The 21,998-nt window shown below is 41.3% G+C and overlaps 1 protein-coding gene across 1 annotated transcript in view; it reads left to right on the top strand.

Moving 5' to 3' along the window:
- Positions 1 to 21,998, top strand: part of VWA8 (von Willebrand factor A domain containing 8) — a 127,518-nt gene that overhangs the window by 67,708 nt on the left and 37,812 nt on the right. Inside the window, exons 26-32 of the mRNA XM_066619382.1 lie at positions 559 to 710; positions 5,043 to 5,151; positions 6,596 to 6,734; positions 8,901 to 9,103; positions 12,804 to 12,920; positions 14,818 to 14,882; positions 14,986 to 15,111. Coding sequence (XP_066475479.1) covers positions 559 to 710; positions 5,043 to 5,151; positions 6,596 to 6,734; positions 8,901 to 9,103; positions 12,804 to 12,920; positions 14,818 to 14,882; positions 14,986 to 15,111 — 911 coding nt within the window. The remainder of the gene's footprint in view (positions 1 to 558; positions 711 to 5,042; positions 5,152 to 6,595; positions 6,735 to 8,900; positions 9,104 to 12,803; positions 12,921 to 14,817; positions 14,883 to 14,985; positions 15,112 to 21,998) is intronic.

Here is a 21,998-nt window from a genome sequence, read left to right as displayed (position 1 = left end):
GCCAGCAGAGTCAAGGTAGGCATTTCCTGAATTTTTGGCACACCGTGCCTTAAAGGTTCACCATCACTGGACCTATAACCCAATCCAATGCATGTCTACTCAGAAGTCCCATTATAGTTAATAGGGTTTACTCCTAGGTAAATGTGCATAGGATTGCAGCCCTGGCAGCAGTCTTCTAAAGTCTTAGGCAGAGGTCTTATTTGCACTTTCTACAGTCATTTTAAGTCTGTAAATTTTGTTTTTAACAATTTGATGAAAAAGACACATGGACAGATGTAGGTATTTCATATTTCTATCTCAACCTAGGAACACCTGAGTTCAAGAGAGGTCTGATATATACACAGACTCTAGAGTTGGGGAACACTACCCATCTCCAGCATAGCACTGCAAAGAATGGAGAACCCCATGCTTTTCTGGTGCCATTTTGTTCTTCAAAGAATCCATAGAGCTGTAGATATTAATGTATGCAGAACTTTGAGTGTGTGTCGTAGTCTACAAGCTAATGTAATCTTCAGTTTGGTACCTTATATTTTCTTTTTTCTTTTCCCCCCTCTGCAGAAGTTTCCAACAGAAGGACTAGCAAATGTTGTTCGAAATGTCTTTGATTTTGACTCCTACAACAAAGAAATATGTGAGATTTTAATTAGGACTTTGCACAAACATGGAATACCAATTGGAGCAAAACCTACCAGTATACAGCTGGCCAAGGAGTAAGGCTAATATATGTCACATATTGCTGCTAGTTAAGGTCACCCTGGAATACTTGCTGTAGATAGAGTCTGATGTGTTAATGCAATGTTTTGTTTTGTTTTTAATTTATACATCATTATTAACATACATTTACAACCCAAGTAATTGTGTATAAATTGTGGAAGTTTTTATAAAATGAATATTGATGATTTGTAAGACCAAATCTAATCAAATAAAGGGAAATATTTAAGTATCCACATATCATAGATAAGGTTGTATTATTTCTGAAGAATCAGGATCCAGTACTGTTTGGGATGCTTAAATGGCAGCAGCAACTAGGTTTGCGCTAGCCTGGGGTGGTGTAGCAACTCTCTATTTTTCTGGAGAGGTTAGATGTTGACATGGTTAGTGATGCCTTTTTTAACTTCTAGATGACTTCTGCAATGTGTTCTACATGGGGATTGCCCTTGAAGAGTATCTGGAAACTGCAAAATTCTACAGTTATTTTGTTAACTAAAACAGGCTTTATCAGCCCAATATTGTTCCAGCTACGCTAGCTATTTTTGTTGTCCTTGGCTTAATTCAAGGTGTCATTTTTCACCTTTTAAAGCCTCAAAAGGTTTAGGAGCTTTAAAAGATGTACCAGTCTTGTGGTGAATTGCCCTTCCTGAAGTCTTGTTATGACCCCTGTACAATATTAGGTGCCTGGCCAAGCCTAGCTTTTCAAACAGACCTTTGGACTGGATTGACATATAGTTGGCCTTTCAGGTCAGCGGACTTGGTATCAGCGGATTTTCCCCACCCAAGTTCGGTTGTGAAACTTGTGAAACCTAATTAAAAAAAGAAACCAAGTTAGGTTTTCCCCACACATCTCTCCTCCCATTTGTCACTTTGCCCAGCCCCAGCCACTTCTTCCATTGGCTCCCACATCCGGCCAATGGGGAGAAAGCAGGAGGGAAAGCAGAACATGCTGAAAAAGTGCTGCTGCAGGAAAAGAGTGACTGCCTTGCACTGATAAAATTAAGAAATTATTTTTCTGAATATTTTTGAGCAGTGGATGGTTAGATTTCCCTGCAACTTTTCTGTCCTTCTGTTTCTTGGTAAAGGACTTGAGTATGACAGAACTTCTAATCTGTGGGGGGTTCTGGAACCAAACCCCCACAGAAAATGAGAGCCTGCTGTAGTCTGTGGTAGATGATGTTTGCTTCTCTTGCTTTTGCCGTTGATTTTGTGTGTGTAAAATGTTTTGTGATTTTTTTTTTCCTGCTGAGTTGTTACTCTCTGTTTGGGAATGTTTTCAATTTTTGTTTGTAAGCCCCTTTGAGTAAGACAAATGGGTTATACACTTTTAAGATAAATAAAGCAGCATACTTGAGTTTCTAGGGATTCTCACATCCAGGCATTGACGAGATCCAAGCTTACTTAGTTCAGCAAGGTAGCTTTATCACATGCCTTTTAGACAATTATCTTCTCTGCATGCTGTCTGTAACACCATTCTAAAACTGCCTCCAAATAAATCTCCCAAATGTGGCACTGTATAGAGACAAGAAGGAGAAAAGAGGTTGACTGATTTATAGTGCTGGTTCTCTGAGTGTCTTCTGTGTGGTTATGTTTCCTGCCCACCTTTCCCATGAAAAAGTCTCAAGGTGGCTAGGAGGAAAATGAGTGCTTGATGGATGTTCAGTATGAATCAGTTAGGAGAAGGAGGAAGGTGTGATAGAGTTTTGAATAGAGGGTCTACACATGTGTGCTCCCACATCTGTGACTGCTGAAGACATTCAGAGAACATCAGGTACAGGTAAGCGACCCTGTTATCTGAGCTGTATATTTTCTGCAACTGACTGAAGTAACAATAAAAAATCGTCTCCCCATCATATCTTGAAAAGGAGCACCACCCTCACCTCTAGTCAATATTGTACCATTGTTTTTATTGTTTGGTTTGGTATGAAATAATGGTGGTCTTGGTAGCATCAGACAAGCACCCTGAGACAAAGGTATCTCACCATTTCCCATGTCCTCTATTGCTGGACCCTTGTGACTTGGAAGGAAAAATATTTTTAACATACTCAGTGGACCTTTCTTATTATTATCAGTATACACGAAGAGCTCCTTTGCCTTATTTCCATCTGTCAGTGAGAGAATTTTTAACTCCATGAAAATTAATTGGACTTTAGGATGAGATGCCATTATTTCTTGTTCACAAACCTAACATTTAGGGCAAGTATTGCCATTTATGTGCCCCCATATTTTCCCCTAGTGCTGCACTCTGATGCAGCAATGGAAGTCTAACAGGTTTGTTAGATGTAGAAACCAATCCAGATGTGTAAGTTACCTTTTTTCGCTGTCCAGCTTTTGATATATGCCCAAACAAGTAACCCAGTTGCATTTTATGCCTCTTGACTATATGTCCATGAAAATGCTCTGAGCACTTTCACTGTTATAAACTCGGTCAATAAGTGGAATTTAATCAGTGCAATTGGCTAATGAATGGTTCCAAATGACTAGGGGGTAACAGTTACATGGGGACTGCTGCCACTATCAGAATATTTACTTATTTATTTACTGCAGTGGTTCTCAAACTTTTCCGGCTTGCGCCTCCCCTGATCCTTGTAGCCATTGGCCATGGCTCCCCATTACAACACCTCACCTTAGTTACCCCCAAAATGGGGATGAAGGTGTTGTAATTAAACACTAGAAACAAGGCTGCCAGCACACTGAGGCTGCAATCCTAACCACACTTACCTGAGAGTAAGCCCCACTGAACAAAATAGGACTTACTTCTGAGTAGACCTGGTTAGGATTGTGCCCTGAGTTTGTTAGCAGCACACCTGGAGAGTTTTGGAAAGGGAAGGGGGAAGTGATGAATTTGCTGGGGGAGGGGAAGACTTTGTTTTGTGTGAATCTGCTAATTGCAAACTGAGACATAGAGACTGTTTGGCTGGAATCCTAACCCCACTTTCCTGGGAGTAAGTCCCACTGAACACAATAGGACTTACTTCTGAGTAGACCTAGCTAGGATTGTGCCTTTTGTCTTACAATAGCAGCCAACAGAGTACCCCCCCCCCCAAAAGGAGGCAGGAGGAAAAAGGGGAATGGCTAAAAAGGAATGGGGATTTTTACTTTTAATCAATTTTTGGAGACAAAGCCATCAAGAGTTACTTTTTTTTCTTTTTTGAAGGGGGAGGAAAAAGAGAAAGGTAAGGATCCTTGGTTAAGCTGCCACAGACCCCAAGCCTATGTAGGTCTACTCAGAAGTAAGCCCCATTTGAGTCAATGGGGCTTACTCCCAGGAAAGTGTGGAAAGGATTGCAGCCACACCCAGCAAGATTACAACTCACCCCAAGGTAGACGGAGGCTGCTCACACACATACACCCAACATGCAGATGCCACCCCTGTTCCCCCCAGGCAAGAAAGAGGGATGCAGGCTCGGGCATTTGGACACACACACCCCCGCTAGGAGTAGGCTGGCTCCTTCCTTTCCAAGCAGAGGAAAACACTGCACTGCCTGTACTTTGAAGCCTGCCAGGAGCGCGCCCTGTGCTGATGAGATGCAGCACCTCCACACTCTTCTCTCCTCCAGCCTTGACCAATCCCAGGATGCCCAGGGCAAGGGGCACACTGGGAAATGTAGTCCTTGGGGTGAGGTTGCACATGGAGAGAGCGCGATGATGAGATGAGGCACCTCTGCCTTCCTGCCCAGCCAGCCTTCTCTCCCACCTCCCCCCACCATGTTTCACACTGCCCCACCCACCTTGTTCTCAGCCTCGGAAAAGCAGCAAGTTAGGAGGCAGCATGTGCAGCAGAGCAGCCTCTCTCCCTGAACTGCCTGGCGACGCCTCTGGAGGCCAGCTATGCCTCACTAGGAAGGCGGGACGCACAGATTGAATACCTCAGATTTACTGCATTATAATCCTGCCTTTCTCCTCCTGAGGGGACCCAAAGCCGCTAATAAACTTTTCTCATTTTCACATCTGTACTCCCTTCCACCAGACCTCCTCTTCAAACCGTTTTATAAGATTCCTTTATATTCTCTAGGTGTGTATTTCTTGGTTCTGGATAGTTGTTACATTCAATCCTTTAACAGTTTCTCATTTGAAGCTTACTGGATGTGTCAGAAGAGAATTAATATTGCATAGACTATTTGAGGTTTCAACTCTTTCAGTAGAACATCCTTTCTAAATGGAATATGTCTTTGCATTGTATTGTTGGGTTTTAAGACTGCTTATACTATAGTAGGATAAAGTTGTGTCAGCAAGGAAACCACAAGACTTTTCATCTCAGCTAAGTATATTGTTAAGTGATGTCCTACTTAAAAATGGCAAATAAGTAACAGTGATGTTTTTCTGGGCAGGTTGCCATTGCCAGATCCAACATTTATGGGCTACTGGAATGTCGGCCGAGTGGGTAATGCACAGCAGAGACTTTTTTGTCCTACTGAAACACATCGTATAGCTATAAAGGTGTGTGAGGTTTTTTAAAAGTTTAGTGTTGACTAATCATGTGTTTTTTGGCAGCAATATAATACCCTAGTATAATTTAAGTATTTGCAGTTTGTAACCTGCCAAATCTCAAGATTCAAAGGCAGGAAATAATATTACATAGATCAAACTGAAGATTGAGGGTGTTTTTTAAAATTCCCTCACTCTGATTCTGAGTGTTCTCAATTACAGAGCAGCACTGGTGGAGTTAGTTATCTAATGTTCTTTTGACTTGATTTTCTAGAATAGATTTTATAAAATCGTCGTGTCTGCCCCCCCTTTGCTTCTTCTGCAGCCTTCTATCCCTTCTGCTCTTTTTTTGCATTAATTTTTTCCCTCTAGATAGGTCATCATGAGAGCAATCAATCATGCACATTTGAAAGGAACACAGTTTTTGAATCATGCATATAATTACATCAATATTCCTTCCTTTTACTGTTAATTAAATAAGTGCAAGTACATGAGTGCAACATTTAAATGTAGAAAGTATTTAATTGTCCTTAAACAGCATGGAAATCTGACAAGAACCTATCCATAGGAAGTGCTTGTTTTAAAGTATAATCCAGTATAAATTTGTTGAAATGTCACATCAAAATTTCACAAAAAGCTGTGTGTGATAACTGTTCTAGATTTCAGAAAAAGTTTATCAGTTCAAATATGTCAAAAGGTCTCAAGCAACTGCTCTCTAAACACCTTGATCTTCAGAAGTAAGCCCAGTTCTGCTCAATTGGGCTTACTTCCAGGGAAGTGGGTATAGGGTTGCAGCCTTAACCTGATACAACACTAGAGATGTGTACCTAGAAAAAGGCTCTTGTGTGTGAAGGCAGTGTGGTTATAAATACACATTTGAGTGTACATCTCCATCTGCATTGTCATCCAGATACTGTTTTGATTGACGTCTGTATGGGTCATAGAAATGTACAAACCCATCTGGAGGCAAAAAAAAGAGGAGGGAATCTTGATTCAGTTTCATTCATGAAAAATTGTGGAGTGCTTCAGTGTACCTGATCTGGTACTGTGTGTACAAGTGATGCATGCACATGGCTTAAAAATTAACACAAAGCAATGAAAGGAATTGAAAGCTGTGGTAAAAGCACATTTGCATTTGCAACTTCTAAAAGTAATTGTCTGAATTCTCATGTGAACAATTCAAATGTAATAGCCCTGATTCAACAGGTCATTGCTTGTGGGAACGGTAAGAAGCCATATGCCCCCTTTGCTGCTTCCTCACTCTCTTTGTCTTGCATGTCTTAATTCAGTACTTATTGGTTTGTTGAATGAAATTTTCACCTGGTATTTGAACAGTAAGCCTTGGTTTGAGTAATCCTTAGAAAACAGATCAAATTGTGCTTCCCTTTATGATATTACTTATAAAGATATTTGGTGACTGTGACTTTATGTTATGCCTCTTGTTATTTTTATCCAGGGTCCAATGTTCTTAACAATGCAGGCATTTCCACTAGAGAGGCATGAAGCCAGGTCCCTGAGTTTTACAGAAGAACTTGCATTTTGGTCACTGCCTTTGAATGAAGTTAATTTAGTGTGTGACGTTGCTGTGGCACAAGGTAGAGAATGTAATGTTGCTATTTGATAAACTGGTGATGATGAGAAACTGCATGTATACTCAACCATCTCTCAGGTTTGCTGGAGCAGAATGTAATATAAACTAATTTGCTTCCTAGTTAAAAACATGGTCACTTCAGAAAATCCTTTGCATCTCAGGTGATGTTGGCCTATGTGCACTGCCTCAGTGCAGTGGTTCTCACACATTTAGCACCAGGACCCACTTTTTAGAATGAGAATCTGTCAGGACCCACAGGAAGTGACATCATCAAGTAGGAAAATTTTTAGCAATCCTAGGCTGCGATCCTGCCCACACTTACCCAGGACTAAGTCCCATTTACTATCATTGTTGAAAGAATATACATAGTAACTTGTTAAAAGTTCAGGTCTGTAACATTTCCCCAAATGCAGTCATATACCATGGTAGCATCAAGTCTAATAGATTAAAAATAAAATATTGAAATGAATGGGGACCAACGTGAAATTGGCTTGTGACCCACCTAGTGGCTCCCGACCCACAATTTGAGAAACACTGCCTCAGTGGAATGGAGTGAAGTGCAATTTGCCATTTTCTATTGCTATCTATGTTTGGGCAAAAGTCATTCTGCACCAGGGCGCTCTATATATCCCTCCACCTAACACTCTGAACAATCCATTTTGCCACATTCCCACCTACACAGGAAGAAAGGGGAAGCCTGGATGATTGCAGAGGGTACAGTGTGCTGTAGATTAGTGAAACATTGATTTTATTACAGATTTAAAATATCCACATAATGTCCGCCGTCTTTTGTAATGTCTATGACCAGCAATGCAATTGACAGCCTAATACTAGGCAGTTACTTGGGAGTAAGCCCCATGTAACTCAGTGGGTCTTATATCCAAGTAAAATAGGCAGAGAATTGTGTTATAATTGTATCCCTCCCAAATTAGAGACAAAATTACTCTAATTTTGTCAAGACTTGTGCTATGTATACCCTACCCTAAGCAAATTAAAAAATGATCTGCCCACAATAACACAAATTCTGCAACAAGAAAAAATTCTGTGACATATAATTTATTCAAAGTAAGCAAATTGCTCAATAACTCTTAGTTTGAATTTTATATTTTTGCAGTGTTTTCTTTGGAGCATAATTTATTTTGTGTCTGCTGGTCATGGAGAAGAGCAGGGAACTATACAGGGTGCTGATTCTATAACTGTTCTGTGTAGATTACACCAGTCTTGTTCATGGGCCATAAGTTCTTTCAGTGATGTCTTACAGAGGCACTGCCAGACCATACAGATCTGGTGTTGCATCCCCATTAAATAGGCCACAGAAGAGGCAACCAACAGTGATTGCTGTGGGGCAGGAATGGCATAGTGGTACCAGCCCATAAAGAAGACTGAACCAGAAGGGAAAGTGGGGGCAGGGAGAGAGGAGGTTAGCTGGAGAGGAGACATTAGTGAAGACGTTGGAGAATGATGGACTGCTGGACAAATCTGGACTGCTTTGTAGGTGGGGCATGGTGTGGGAGAAGAAAGCCAGGGCACAGCAGCAGCCCAAGCCCACCTGATCCTGCAACAGTGATGCAACAGGGAGCATAGAACTGCAGCAGTGAGTTCCATGATCCCTCTGCAGGCAGTTCTTGGCAACTTGTGGAAGTGTCTTGGGACATCAGAAAGTTACTATTGGATGGCATAAAGCCTATCCAAAGGCACTTTGTGGCGATTCATGCCTCTTCCAGCCTATACGATGTTAAACTGCCCTCCTATCGAGGGGGGGAGAGGCAGGTCATGTGAGGGCAGCTGGGAACATGTCTGCTCTGTTTCTCATACACAGCTGCCATACTGCATATACATGGTCATCTTATCTTTCAGAAAGAACTGTGTTCATTAAGTCTTTACCATGGTCAGTAGTAGCACCTGTTTCTTTTCTCATGTATGTATAGTATAGTTTCCAGACATTTTCCAGGGGTGTGACTGGGAATAGGTTCTGTGTCTAGATGTGGTGCCTAGTGCTTCTTCATTTCTGACTTCTAAAGCATCATCTTTATATTAAGTGTTAAGTTAAATGTTTTAGTGCATTGTTACAATATCGAAATTGTTGCCTTTTTCTTCAAATAACCTTATCATGACCAAGAAATCTTGAACTTGCATCCAATTTGCTTATTGTTTTCTTCCTTATTTACAGAGACTGAAGCTGAAAACCGTCTTTATGTGGCTACATGCAATCCTGTGTCCTTTTACTTTATGGATTTGTCTAGCAAAGATGGATACTACATGGACTTGTATGATATTTTTCCAAGAACGGTTGGTGGCATCTGGCAGCCTTTTGTGACGCTGGCACCTCTGGGTAATCCACTCACAGGTCAAGTAATTCTACACGAAGAACAGGTAGAAAACAAGCTTTCCGTTTCTGATTACTATCTTGTCAACACTGTAGCATTTGACACTACAGATTTTATGCTGGCCATATCACATGTGCTTTTCATCAGGCTAGGGAAAGAAACTGCAATCTTTTATATCAGTGATTTTCAACTGTTTTCATCCCATGGCACACTGACAAGGCACTAAAATGGTCAAGGCACACCACCAGGTTTTTGACAATTGACAAGGCACACCATGCTGCCAGTGGGAGTTCACATCTCCCATTGGCCCTATTAATAAATGACCTTCCCGCGAATTCCAGTGGCACACCTGTGGACCACTTGCAGCACACCAGTGTGCCACAGCACAGTGGTTGAAAATGGCTGTTCTATATCTAAAAGCAAGTGATCCTACATTTCCAATGGTGGTGGGTTCTCCCCAGTTTCTTTGAGAGTGTGACTTTCCTTCCTGACACAAATTCAAAACAATAACCACTGTATATGGGTGGGCCCTCCTTATCTGCGGATTTGGGACCTGCGGACCTGACTTAGCGCGGGTCCCAACCCAAATCTGGAGGGCCTCACCAAACCTCCAAGATGTTACTGGAAGGGCCTTCTGGTCACACCTGGGAGATGTTCTGTGGTACAGGGAGGTTGTGTGCAGCCTCTGCATTCCTCAGAATGCCTCCCAGAGGCTTCTAAGAGGCACCTCTGGTTTGACAGAAGACTGTCATTCAGATGAGTTAAATTGCAATACAAGGAAGGATAAACTTGTGTCATTGCTCTCCTGGTTAGAAAAGAGTGAAGAGAAAGGACTGTAATTATTTATAATAGGTAGTATAACAACTATGTACTATATAACACAGGCCAACACACATTTTGCTTTCTTAAACATTATACCAATTCCTAGGTATATTTGGGGTGCTGATTCCAAAAATCTCATCCATTTTACCCTATCAGGTCTAGTTTTGGAGATATAGTATAGCCTCAATAGTGAATGGTTCAAGCAGCTTCCTCATGAGGAACCCTACACCATGGCTTGACGTGATACGGCAAAACGGATGCCATTTTTGCAATCGCAACCCCAAATTCATATCATACCACCATAAAGTTTGGGAAAAACTTTTCTGACCCTCATTTTTGTAGGCCTGTGTAATAAAATGGGATGGCAAAGCATCAAGAAACCTTTACTCCTTGAATGCACAATTTGGAACTGGAATTGGACAAATCAACACTGCATCACCCCATCTGACCTAGGGCATCAAACAGTTTGGCAGATGCTCTCAGCAGAGTGGAAGACAAAGTGGTTGCCCACGAATGGTGTCTGACGTTCATCACTGGGTTCACTTTTCAGTGGATGTGCTTCCCATGTGACATGATGACCAAGTGCCAGGAATTCTGCAGCTATGCTGAAAACAATCCTCTCTGCATAGGGGATGTATTTTTAGTCCCATAGGATGGGGTTTAATGCACACAGTCCTCTCCTGACTGACCTATACACAGCTCCAGGTAAGGAGGAAACTAAATAATCTCCACTATGAGCGACTGCACAGAGACCATGTGGAAGGAAGACAGGTTGTTACCTGTAAGTATAATTCTGCGAATGGTCAGTTATGCAGACCCACAACCCATGAGACCATCCCTTTTCAGGTTTGGCTCCAACTATTAGATTTGTCTTCAAATGTTGCAACTTTAACTTAGGGGGTCATCCTCAAAAAAAAAAAAAAAAAAAAAAAGGATAAAGATAAGTGGGAATTAAAAGATGTGGGCATTTCCCCCTCTTTCAAGGCATACAGTATGCACAGGTTCTCCAAACTCAAATATCTGGATGCTTCCGAGATCAACTTTGTGCATGCACAGAACTTGACACATTTCTGCACAAATACCTGCTTGTAAAACTATAGTTAAAGGTAGCCAACCTGTTCTTTTCCTTACCTTTTCTCCTTCCTTTAGATTTTTAAAGGTTTTCTCCCAATTCTTTTCTGCCCAGTAGAACACTGACATTAACTTCCCCTTCCTTGAATTGCAATTACACTCCTGTTCAAATGACTCTCCTCAAAGGGTGAAATATCCTGGCTAAGACAGAAACTGCAGCAAGGAAAGCGAAACTTTGCAGTCGCTAAAAATAAAAGAATGGCACCTCAAAATAATGGTTGTTCCATCTGTTGAGTCTTTGGAATTCAAGGCACTGGGGACATGAGGTCACCCAAAGGTTTCTTTTCTCCCAGTAAAAAATAAACAAAACTGAAATGGCATACTAGCATCACATATTTTCCCAGCCCACTTGATGAACTGCCAAATCTTTAACTGGAAGTGTTCACCAGTGACTCAAAGTTCTATTTTTATATACAAACCAATACGCTACCAGTCACTTGGTACAGATGGGGGCAATTAATGTTCAAAAGAGACAGAAAAGAGAGCGTTGTAAATGTGCCACTTGACCCATAAGATTAATATGAGCCCAACTTGCCTCTTGAGTGTTACATATAATTGGTAAATCTTAAGTTTTTCCTTGGTTCAGTTATACTAATGCATGAACAGATACATTCAGAAAGCATTCTGAATAAATAACTTTTTTGCCTTGTTTTCTTTTTCTTAGTTTTTATGGTCCTCATTATCCTTCTTTAAAAAATGATCCTTGTTTAAAAAATTATATCAGAAAATGTGTTTGTTGCTGGAAAGGTTAGAACGTAGCAGGGGGTTGGTCTAGATGACCTGAAAAATACCTTCCAGCTCTATGATTCTGTGGACTGTTCTCCCTGACACATATTTGTCTGTGTATAAGGAATTGTTTATATTCCATTTTGTAAACCCCCTATTGTAGTCTGAAATACTATAGCCCAGAATACGATTTACTAACTCGGTGGCAGATAAGACTAATTCAGACTGTGAATCATTAGAACTCAGATCATTTTTACATGTATACCGATGGCATTGCTGGTCATTTAGGGGAGGCAAAATTATAGCCATTTATCATTGGGGGGGTCCAACCTTCTAGAACAGCTAGTTGATATTCGTTTAATGTATTATACTTTAGCTTACTGCAGTAGAAGAGATGAAGAGTTGTCATCCCCCACAGATTCACAAATAAAAATATTTGAATTTTATAATCCTAAAACATTCCCCCCACAATACCTCCTTGAATAAGGCATACATGAATGTTCAAACAATGCTGCAATGTATCAGTGTTATTTATTATGTCATTGTTTCTGTTCTAAAGAAAGACCTATAGCTACTGTGAATAATTTTACTGTCCGAAAAGTAATTGTGTCAAGAAGGTCTCCAGCAGAAACAGAATCTAATGTAACATTTTAATGCCCTAATTAAAAAGTGATCTATAGCAGATCTTGGAATGAATTTTCTATTGTTTCGTTGTGGAAGTCTTCTCAATACTGCATGAAGTTCTGTGTGTGTTTTTATCTGCCTTCATAACAATGGGTTGGGAAAGGAGAACGAAATGACCCCAAAAGCCAAGTATCTGTTTCTCTTCTCTGTCAGAAGCGAGAATCCATCAGTGAATTCTGAGCAAAAACAAAATTCTGTTGAAGCCCCTTTTCGTAAAAGTCGTAGGTAATAATACCTTTAGCAAACCTTGGCACTGAATAATACCTTCAGCAAACCATCTAAATCTGTAAAATGTATTCTATTTCTCTCTTTCAAATGTTAATGATGCACTGCAAGTCTGTCCATGATGCAGGAGGATGTAAAAGCTTACTTTTTGTTTGCAGAGTAATGTTGTTTTATTGCTGGACACAAACACTGGTGCCATACGCCGACTTTTACTGTTGCCGGATGAGCAAGAGGCTCCTAAAAGGACATCCTGGTGGAGCAGCAAGGAGGAAGTGGTGAGCATTATCAATATCCTGACTATACAACATGCAAAATTAGACACTTCGGTCCACTGCAAACTTAATACTGTGACAGTTTCTAGTCTAGCTTTTATGGATGTCCGTACATTGCTTATTGCTTCATCCACATGCAGAAATATATATAAAATATGCCTGTAGGTACACTAATGTATGCTCGCACGTCATGCATCTGAAGAAGCAGGGTCTTTGCTATAAAAGCTCATGCTATCAGTTAAAAGACTAATGTACTACAAGACAGTGTTGTTTTCACTTCAGGGACTAACATAGCTATACTTTTGGAATGTGCCACCTCATAGTAAACCTTCTGCATTTTTGTATTGACTGCCTCTAATCTGTGAGTTTTTGAACAGGTTCCTTATACACTGCCTTCTTTTTTTTAGAGATCTCCCGGTCCCACATGGTAATATGCATGGCATAAGTCTATGTCTGCCCAGGCACACCAGATAGCTCATTAATCCTTCAGTGGAGGATTGCAGATGCATCCCAAGCTCACTAGCTGCCTTGGACAAAACCAAATTATGAACTATAAGGGTTCTGTGGCATGCAAAGGACACTGCAGAAATGTTTACAACATTTTCCTGCATGCCCCTCCCACATCTCCCCTCTGCCATCATGATTTCACCTGCTTCTTCCCCTCCACATACTTCTTCCATCTCCCCCAAACTTCCTGCCACCTCTAATCCTTTCCATGCTTTTTCTGCATCTTCCGTGCTCCATCATCCCCCCTACATCTCTTCCCATCTCCCCCGTTCTCCATCTGCATTTGCCCTGTCATCATCTTCTGCACCATCCTTTCATTTCCCCCATGTCTTCTCTACATTTTCCTCGATCCCTTTCTGCCACCTTGATCTCCTCTGTGCCCCTTCTGTCACCCCCAATGTCCATGCATATGTGGCTGCCTCATCCACAGGAACCCATGGAGCCACTGGACAGCAGTGGAGTAGCAAGGTCTCATGAGATCTGACCTGCACAGCTTGAGAGCCACCTGCTGAACTGTGTGAGGCATTGCAAGACCAAGTCTAGCTGGGGAGGCAGAGCTTGGAACAAGGAGAAAGATTAAACCCTCTTTGGGAGGGAGGAGAGTGGGAAACAGAGAGGAAGCATGAAAGGATGAAAGGATGAAAGCATGAAAGGATGGAGAGAAGAGAGAGGAATGGAGCCATGGGATGCAAGACATTGTAAGACAAACGGGGAGAAGGAAGAAGGAGAGGCAAGAATGTGAGGCACTGATGAGTACAACCATTGGAGGCAAAGAGGAGCAATCCTATAGAAGGAAAGAAGTGGGGAGAGAGGAAGACAAAGCAGGGGAGGAAAGAGGCAGATTAACTAGTTGGAGGACCAGAACTGAGATTCACTCAGGGTTTAGCCTGGGAAGAGCGTTGTCTGACTCCGTGTAAAGCAGCTTCAAATGAGAAATTATTTTTTTCTCCAGTTTTGATTTGTTTAGCTAAGAATTCAGTTTATGTCAAAGAGCTATTAGGTGAAGACACCTTATTGTAAAAGCATTTATTCATAGGCAGGATGCATCCAACTTGAAAATTTTGTTACATGCTGTGATGCTTCTGCTGAATACAAAGCAAACAGAGGGGAACATCTTTTTTCTTACAGTAGAATAGTGTACAAATGGATGGGGAACTGTGGTTATCATAATACATTACTGAGCTCAAAGAAAACAGGAGTTGAATAGACCGTTCTTCTTCCCCACCCCCACCCTGCCATAAGGTCTTTGAGTTTGGCTTATGGCACCTTTTATACAACAACCAAATATTAATTTAGTGATCTTTCTAGCAAAGAAAAAAAATTGTTTTAAACCAGCAGTGATGAACTTGCTAATTCTGTAATATTCTGAAACTGGTAATTTTGTTTTTCTTAGAAGTGTCACAAAATGTGCAAAGAGTTTTCACACAAAAACTGGCTGGCGTTTTACAAAGAAGAAGGGTGAGAACTAACTTTCCCATATCCTCCCAAGTGGTGGAAAACAGGCCTTCTTGTGTGACCGTTCTCAGCCTAACTCTTAATTTCTTACCACTCTGTTTTGCAGGAATCACCTTATTGTTCTAGATGTCTTGGAGGGTCAGGCTCACACCATCTCTCTACCAATCAGCCTCAGATCTGTTTTCTTAGTGGCTGAAGACCACTGGCTTCTGGTGGAGAACAAAACAAACAAGTAAGATATGCATACGGATATACCTTGATATTCCACATATAAACACAGATACAGGTCTTCCCTCATTATCCACTAGGGTTCCGTTCTATAACCCCTAGTGGATAAAAAAATCAGTGGATAAAAAATCAGAGGTAAAATAGATTTAAAGACCCACTTCCAGGTTTCTTGCCCCTCCACTGCTCCTAATGGAATAAGGTTGTGCCTCAACATCCACAGGAGTTTCATTCTGGGACTCCCTACTGATACCATAAAATTGGTTAAATAAAAGCAGTTTTAAAATATAAAAAAGTGCGTCCCTTTAAAATTGTGGTTTAAAAACAGCTTTTCTTACTGTTGTAGAGAGGCAATTAGAAGTACAAAAGACCCCCAGCCTTTGCCTGGCTCAGCTGAAGAATGGAATGATTGCTTTCATGACTTTCTCTCTACAGCAGTAAGAAAAGCAGTTTTTTTAAAACTGGGATTTTAAAGGGATGCATTTTCCCCCTTCTCCAGGGATCAGCACATTCCTTCTCATTTGCAATGGGCATTTGTGTTGAGTCAAATCCGTGTATAAAAAATCCATGCATAACAAGGTTGAATCTGTATATCCCTTTTTGTATGTATCCTAGCTGTCTACCAGCTATGTCTTCCATCATAATTCTTGTGACTGTTAGCAAACTTGATAAGATTTCATTCTTTGATTTATTGATGTTCCATTCCTCCATTTATTGATGTATTTTACTGTGTAAACAACTTTGTGAACTACTCCTGTTGAAAAGCGGTATCTAAATATTCTTAATATTATTAATAATAAATTTTTAGAAATATGATCTAACAAAATATTATAGTGACACGATGGAGTAATGTAAAAATATTTTTTTAGTTAGAAGCACTGGCAGGGAGGCTAGCACCAGTGGAGGCTAGTAAGTTCCCTGCCAAGTGGCAGTGAGGCGTTCTGGGGCAGAAGGAGGGTTGGGGGGAAGGCAGAGAGGTGGTAAAACTGGACGGGGGGAGGATAGGCAGGGGGGTGTAGGCCCATGAGGGGACGGCAGCAGAGTCTGACATTGGATCCTATTCCTTCTTCCGTACCTCAAAGCCCTACATGGGTCTACTCGGTTTTGCACCAGTGATTGAGCAGGTGCAGTGGCGTCGCTAGGGGGGTGCGGAGGGTGCGGGCTGCACCAAGTGACACGCGCGGGAGGGTGACGCGCACTGGGGGAATGACGCGCTAAAATTGCAGTGGTTAGGAGTAACCCCATCATGTTATATACCGTTGGATGCAGAATTCCCAGCAGAATACAATGCAAAAACCTGAGTGAAATATCTCCTTTTTATCAAAAGTTATTGGCAAAAAACCAGAAAACAAAAAATGCATAGAACCCAATGGAAAGTGAAACTGAGCCGTATTGCACGTTTACTTGCAATGTGCCTTAGTCTGTCAGAAAGGGCAGGCTGAGAGGAATCCAACGACACCAGAGTGGTCCTGATCCAATGGATGAAGTCTCCAAAAAACACCCGAGAAGGAGGTCTCTCCTTCCAAGCTGGCGAATGTATTGAGCCCTATGGAAAGCAAAACTAAGCCACATGGTCGCGTTTACTCGCAAGTAAGCAAACGTGTCTTGGCTCCTGGGCAGGTCAGGCAAAGGGAAATGTTAGGCCACCAGAATGGTCCTAATTTGATGCAACTGGCGCTCAACAAATGCTCCAGAAGGCAGCCCCCCCCCCATAAAAAGAATGAAACAGAGGCTTGACAGGGTAAGGTGAATTTTTTTCTGTTTTAGGCTGCAATCCTATCCACACTTTCCTTGGAGTAAGCCCCACTGACTATAATGGACTTCTGAGTAGACAGGCATAGGATTGGGCTCTCAGACTTGTAAAGCCAAGTGGGTCCTGATAGTGATATGCTTGAAATATAAGAACTTCAATTGAACTGGGTACTTGGTAGGGATGAAAATCTTACTGATTCTTTTTGGGGGGAATGTTACTACATGCAGGCTACAGAGAAAATTCACTTGGTGGAACAGGACTGGCTTCCCCTTATTTAATTAACTAGCAAGTAATTTGGGGCACTCCTTTCTACAGTATGTGATGATGGTGTCTGGCCTAGATGCCTTTAAAATAATATTGGACAGATTTATGGAGGAGGAGTCCATCACAGGTTACAAGCCACGATGACTGTATGCAACCTCTAAGGTTTAGAAGTAGCCTATTTTGAATGCCAGGTGTAAGGGAGAATGGCAAAGGGATACTAGTATCACTGGTGTACCGGGGGGGGGGAGTCAGGGGGTAAATGTTCCGGGGCTCCACTTGGTGGGGGAGTGCAACCCCCTTGCTACTGCCAGGTTTTTTTGGTTTGTTTTCTTCAGAGATGTTCTGAGAGGTGTTCTTCAGGCCTTCTGAGAGCCAGAGAGGCTGCTTCTTAGATGCCAGAGTGGCAATTTTTGGTCTCCAGACTGCATTGGGGGGGGGGCATTTTGCAGTCCTGGCCCCAGGTGACACAAGGATCAGGATCACAATTGACTGGTATAATGTGGTCTTGAGTACTCCCTGAGGCATTTGGTAGGATGCTGTGAGATATAGGAAGCCGAACTAGATGGACCCTTGGCCTGATCCAGCCGGGCTCTTTTTTTGTTCTTGGTGAGAGTTGAGATAGGACTCATATACGCCATAAGTAATAAGATAACTGATAACGTGCCAGGGTAGCAACATCTTTTCATGAATATCTGAGATCACCCTAGCCTCGGATGATCTTAGTAAAGTTTTACACAGGACATCCAGCTGAAGTTTTTTGGAATCTACTGCATACTTAGTACATCAGTTTGCAATAACATCCACAAGTATGATTTACCAATTAATGTGCAGTCCCAGCATGGACTTTGAGGCCCTGGTAATGTGTAACTATTCCTCTTTATTCTTACAATCTTGGAACTTGTCTGTGAGACAAATTTACTTTTATATAAACGCTTCCTCCATGCTTCTGTATCTTTCTAGGGAAAATTATTGAATGTAGAATCTTGGGGACAGGTACAGTCAATATGTGTGTGCAACTTTGATTCACTTAAAACAGCAGGCTCTGAACCGCAGCCCACAGGCCAGATCCGGTGTTAGGAAAAAGCTGTCCCCACGTGGCGTGGCGCTTTCTGTTTCACACAGCAGCCTCTAATCTTTCCACCCAATCTTTTCTGCCTAGAAATAAGGGTGCAGAACCTGCTGGGGCAACAAGCAGCAAAAGTGGCAGCATGACTTTTTGAGCAGATGGTGGAAAGGTACAAGGTTGCCGTGTGGAACAGAAAGTGCTGCGCTACTCTGGATGACTTTTTCTGAATGCAACACTTTGCAGTTTGGAGACTGTTGACTTATCAAATTAGACCAACAGAGGTCCACTTATGTGCATTTTTCTCCCTCTCCCCTCTTTTTGCCAATTTTCCTTCATTTTGGACACTTTCAATAGGCTTGTGAGATGACTCAGCATCCTAAAATCTGCTGGAACATCCTAAGTGCATTCACTTATTCCCCAGTAAGTGCAGGAACCAGGATAAGTACTTATGGGATACTTAATTAAGCTAGCAATAGGGAATGTATTTCTAGCCAGGCATGTTTAGGAAATTAATTTTGTCTGCTCTTTTTTCATTCAAGCCAGCCTGCAAACTTACAGATGTAGATGACTGTTGGGGTTTTGTGTGTTTGACTCAAGTAGATTTCTGGTTCACTCTTCTGGGCATTACTAGTTATTACATCCAGTTTGGTTGCACCATCTTTTGTGTTCATCCAGCCAAGTTCAGACATTTTTCATCCTGCTGCTTGTACTTTTCTCTACCGTTTCCCCCATTTTATTTAATTCCTTTAAGGGAGCAGTTCTTCAGCTGTCTATAGCATGCCTGTTATGGAAGCTTCATACAGTCCAGCAGCACTAACTCTCTCAACATAGTTCTTTGGAATCCCAAGGTTCTGTTCAAAGTGTCTGTAATGTCAACTTGGCAAGCAATATTCTTTACAGGAAGAATGTTTTTGTTTGCATCTTCCAGAGGGAGAAGGTACTGGACACTTAGATGTTTTCCCAGTGTTCCATGGGGCCTTAAACCTGTGTTTTACATTCTGTCCTGGTCTTTGGCAGTAGGAGTGGGACACGGTACATTTGTGTAGTGTGATCTGGACACATTTGTGTAGTGTGTTCATGTGCACATCTGGAGTTTATAGTAAGTCTACGTGCAGGATGAACTGATGCCTGAGAGATAAAAATCCACTCAGTAAGAGGCTTTGCTGCTAGGGTAACTTTTCCCATCAGAGTTAATCAAGCAGACTTCCTATTTCCTTTGGTAGAGGAAATCCCCTTCCACTTTGAGGACAAGTTGAGGTTCAAAATAAGTTCAAATAAAAATACAGTATGCAGCAGGGTTACATGTTAACAAGAAAAGGTTAGAAAATGAAGTGCACTGCATAATAACAATGCAGCAAGATAATAGCATAGGAAAGAGGGGGAAGAGAGTATCCCTTTGCTTGAAGTATAGCAGGGGTCCAGACAGACTGATCCATATCCCCATTACAGAAGTCAGCAGACTCAACCAATACAGGTTGAACAGGATGTCCCCCTTTCTCCAAGGATAAGGAACACTCATGTCCAATGTTCCATGCTCAGACATGATTGGAAGTGCTTGGAAAGAGAACAGCCTAGTTATGAATTTAAAAAGCATTATCTCCTGTTCGTCTCTGCTGCTGAACTCGAATACACAAGTTGCAAGAGGACCAAAGCCCCAAGGCTGCAACCACAAGCTACTCAATCAGGTAGAGAGACAGAGATTCATACAACACTTTCTAAACTATCATTATCTAATAATAACAATATTAGGTGCCAAGATGTCAGGGGCCGGGAAAAAAAGAATTAATTTAAAATTTAAAATTTAAATAAATTTACATAAATGAATATATTAGAGGTGGAACTTGAATGAATGAATGAAGATCTTGTGGTAGCTCAAGGCCTATAAAAGACCTTGCACAAAGCAAGGCCAGTCTTTCCTTTGCTGCCACCGCTGCATCACAGACATGAAACAGCACATCACACATGTGAAACAGCAAATAGTGGAGGGAGCCCTTGTCCCACAGCTCAGGTGAGAAGTCAAGCAGTCGTCCTCTTGCTGACAGCAGTTGCATTGGGCCAGCACAGGCTCCAACAAGTCTCTGGAGGGCCAGAGGTTCATTAGAGACTGGAGGCTCCCCGAGGGCCTGATTGAGAGCCCCCAAGGGCACCCCTGTTCTAAAGAGAAGGAACTCTCACAGTAAGTTCAGTGATCCATTATATATTGTATAGCTGTGAGAAGGGAAACTCTCCTGTGAGTGTAGCATCTAACCTGCTCTCATCATTCCAGATTACAAAGACAACTACATGTCGAGTTCAAAGACTCAAGCAATGTTCACTATATTATCATAATTGAACCGCTCTGCTTATGTGTACATAATTAAATTGTGCTAATAGGAAATTCATTCTGTGTTGTTAACCTAAATGTGTGCCAAACTTCTGAATAGATCTCATTCAGCCTATGTATTTGTGGCAAACTAGCAGGAATGTGGAGTCACTTTCTAGAACCAAGTCTCTACCCCCTTGACTCAAATTACAAACAAATCATAACAGAGGCCATCGTGACTCATCCAGAGCCGTTTGTCAAGTCATTTTGACTTGAGTCTTGAGTCTTTTCGAGAAACAAGTCAAGTCACAGAAGCGGCGAAAAAAAGCAAGCAAGCACAAACACAAATCATTATTGCAAGCACACACAAAAACTAGCCTTGATTTGAGTCCTTTCATTTTTAGCGTAAAATCCCCCCAAGTTTCTGACACGTGTGACTCAAGTCTGTACGAGTTGTGAAAAATGCATGTTTTCATGACTCAAGTCCCAGTCATGGCCCATCCCTGCAAAGTAGGCTGCAATCATATACACACTTCCCTAGAAGTCAGTCCTATTTAATTTAATGGAATTTAATTCCAAGTTCACATGACTGGAATTATGCTGTAGCCTTCTGTATTTTCCCACATCATGTCATGTATTCACATGACAATACTTGTTCAGAATTTTTGAAAAACCTGTTTTTCTATACCTGCAACTTTAGCAAAACTCTGAAGTTGGCAAACACAAAGACAAACACTCTCTAAATTTTTGTATTATGTTTTAATAAATAAAAATGTGAAAAATAAATCACAACAAACCAACAACCTACATTAATTCCCATTAATCCACTAGTGCTCCCCGCCACCTTCTCTGGCTATGATTACACATTCTCTTCTATCTTCATCCTTTTCTATTTCATATTTATTTTCTTCTTTATTTGGATTCCCCTTTCTTTTCCAAAAGGTTATTGATTCAAACACTTTTAAAGCCCTGTTGATTAAGTGGAAGAGTTAGAACTTGCTCAATCAGGTTTTTAAGTTCTTGGAATGTTACAGGTAAAACATACAGAGGTAAAACACATTTAATATTTATATCACAGTCTAATGGGATAACTTTTTGCAATTATAGCAAGAAAATTATCTCAATATTTGGGAACCCATACCCTAAATTTAAGGCTTGGTGCACATTCTTATGCTGTTGGTAGTGTTGCCAATATTTTGTGGCTCCATTGCACGTTGTTTCCAGGAGTAAAGAGCAATCATGTCTACAGCCATCTCTCTTAATTTCTGGTATGTTGATGTTACTAATGTTATATCGGGTAGAGATGTGGCAATTACCACTACTGGTACAACTTTGCTGGAAATGTGTGGTACTACGTAGTACCACTACTAGTAGCTGCTTTGCTGGTGATGTAGTGGACCCTAAAATTAATCGAAGAAAAAGAGAGGAAAATTTCTTGCTTGTATTGCTCATGGATTCTTGATAAAAGCCTGAGATTTTCATATTTTTTTAAATAAAAGGAAAATGCAA

Source organism: Tiliqua scincoides, chromosome 3, assembly GCF_035046505.1.
Source record: "Tiliqua scincoides isolate rTilSci1 chromosome 3, rTilSci1.hap2, whole genome shotgun sequence".
Lineage (NCBI taxonomy): Eukaryota > Metazoa > Chordata > Lepidosauria > Squamata > Scincidae > Tiliqua > Tiliqua scincoides.
This window is presented reverse-complemented; position numbering and strand designations above follow the sequence as displayed.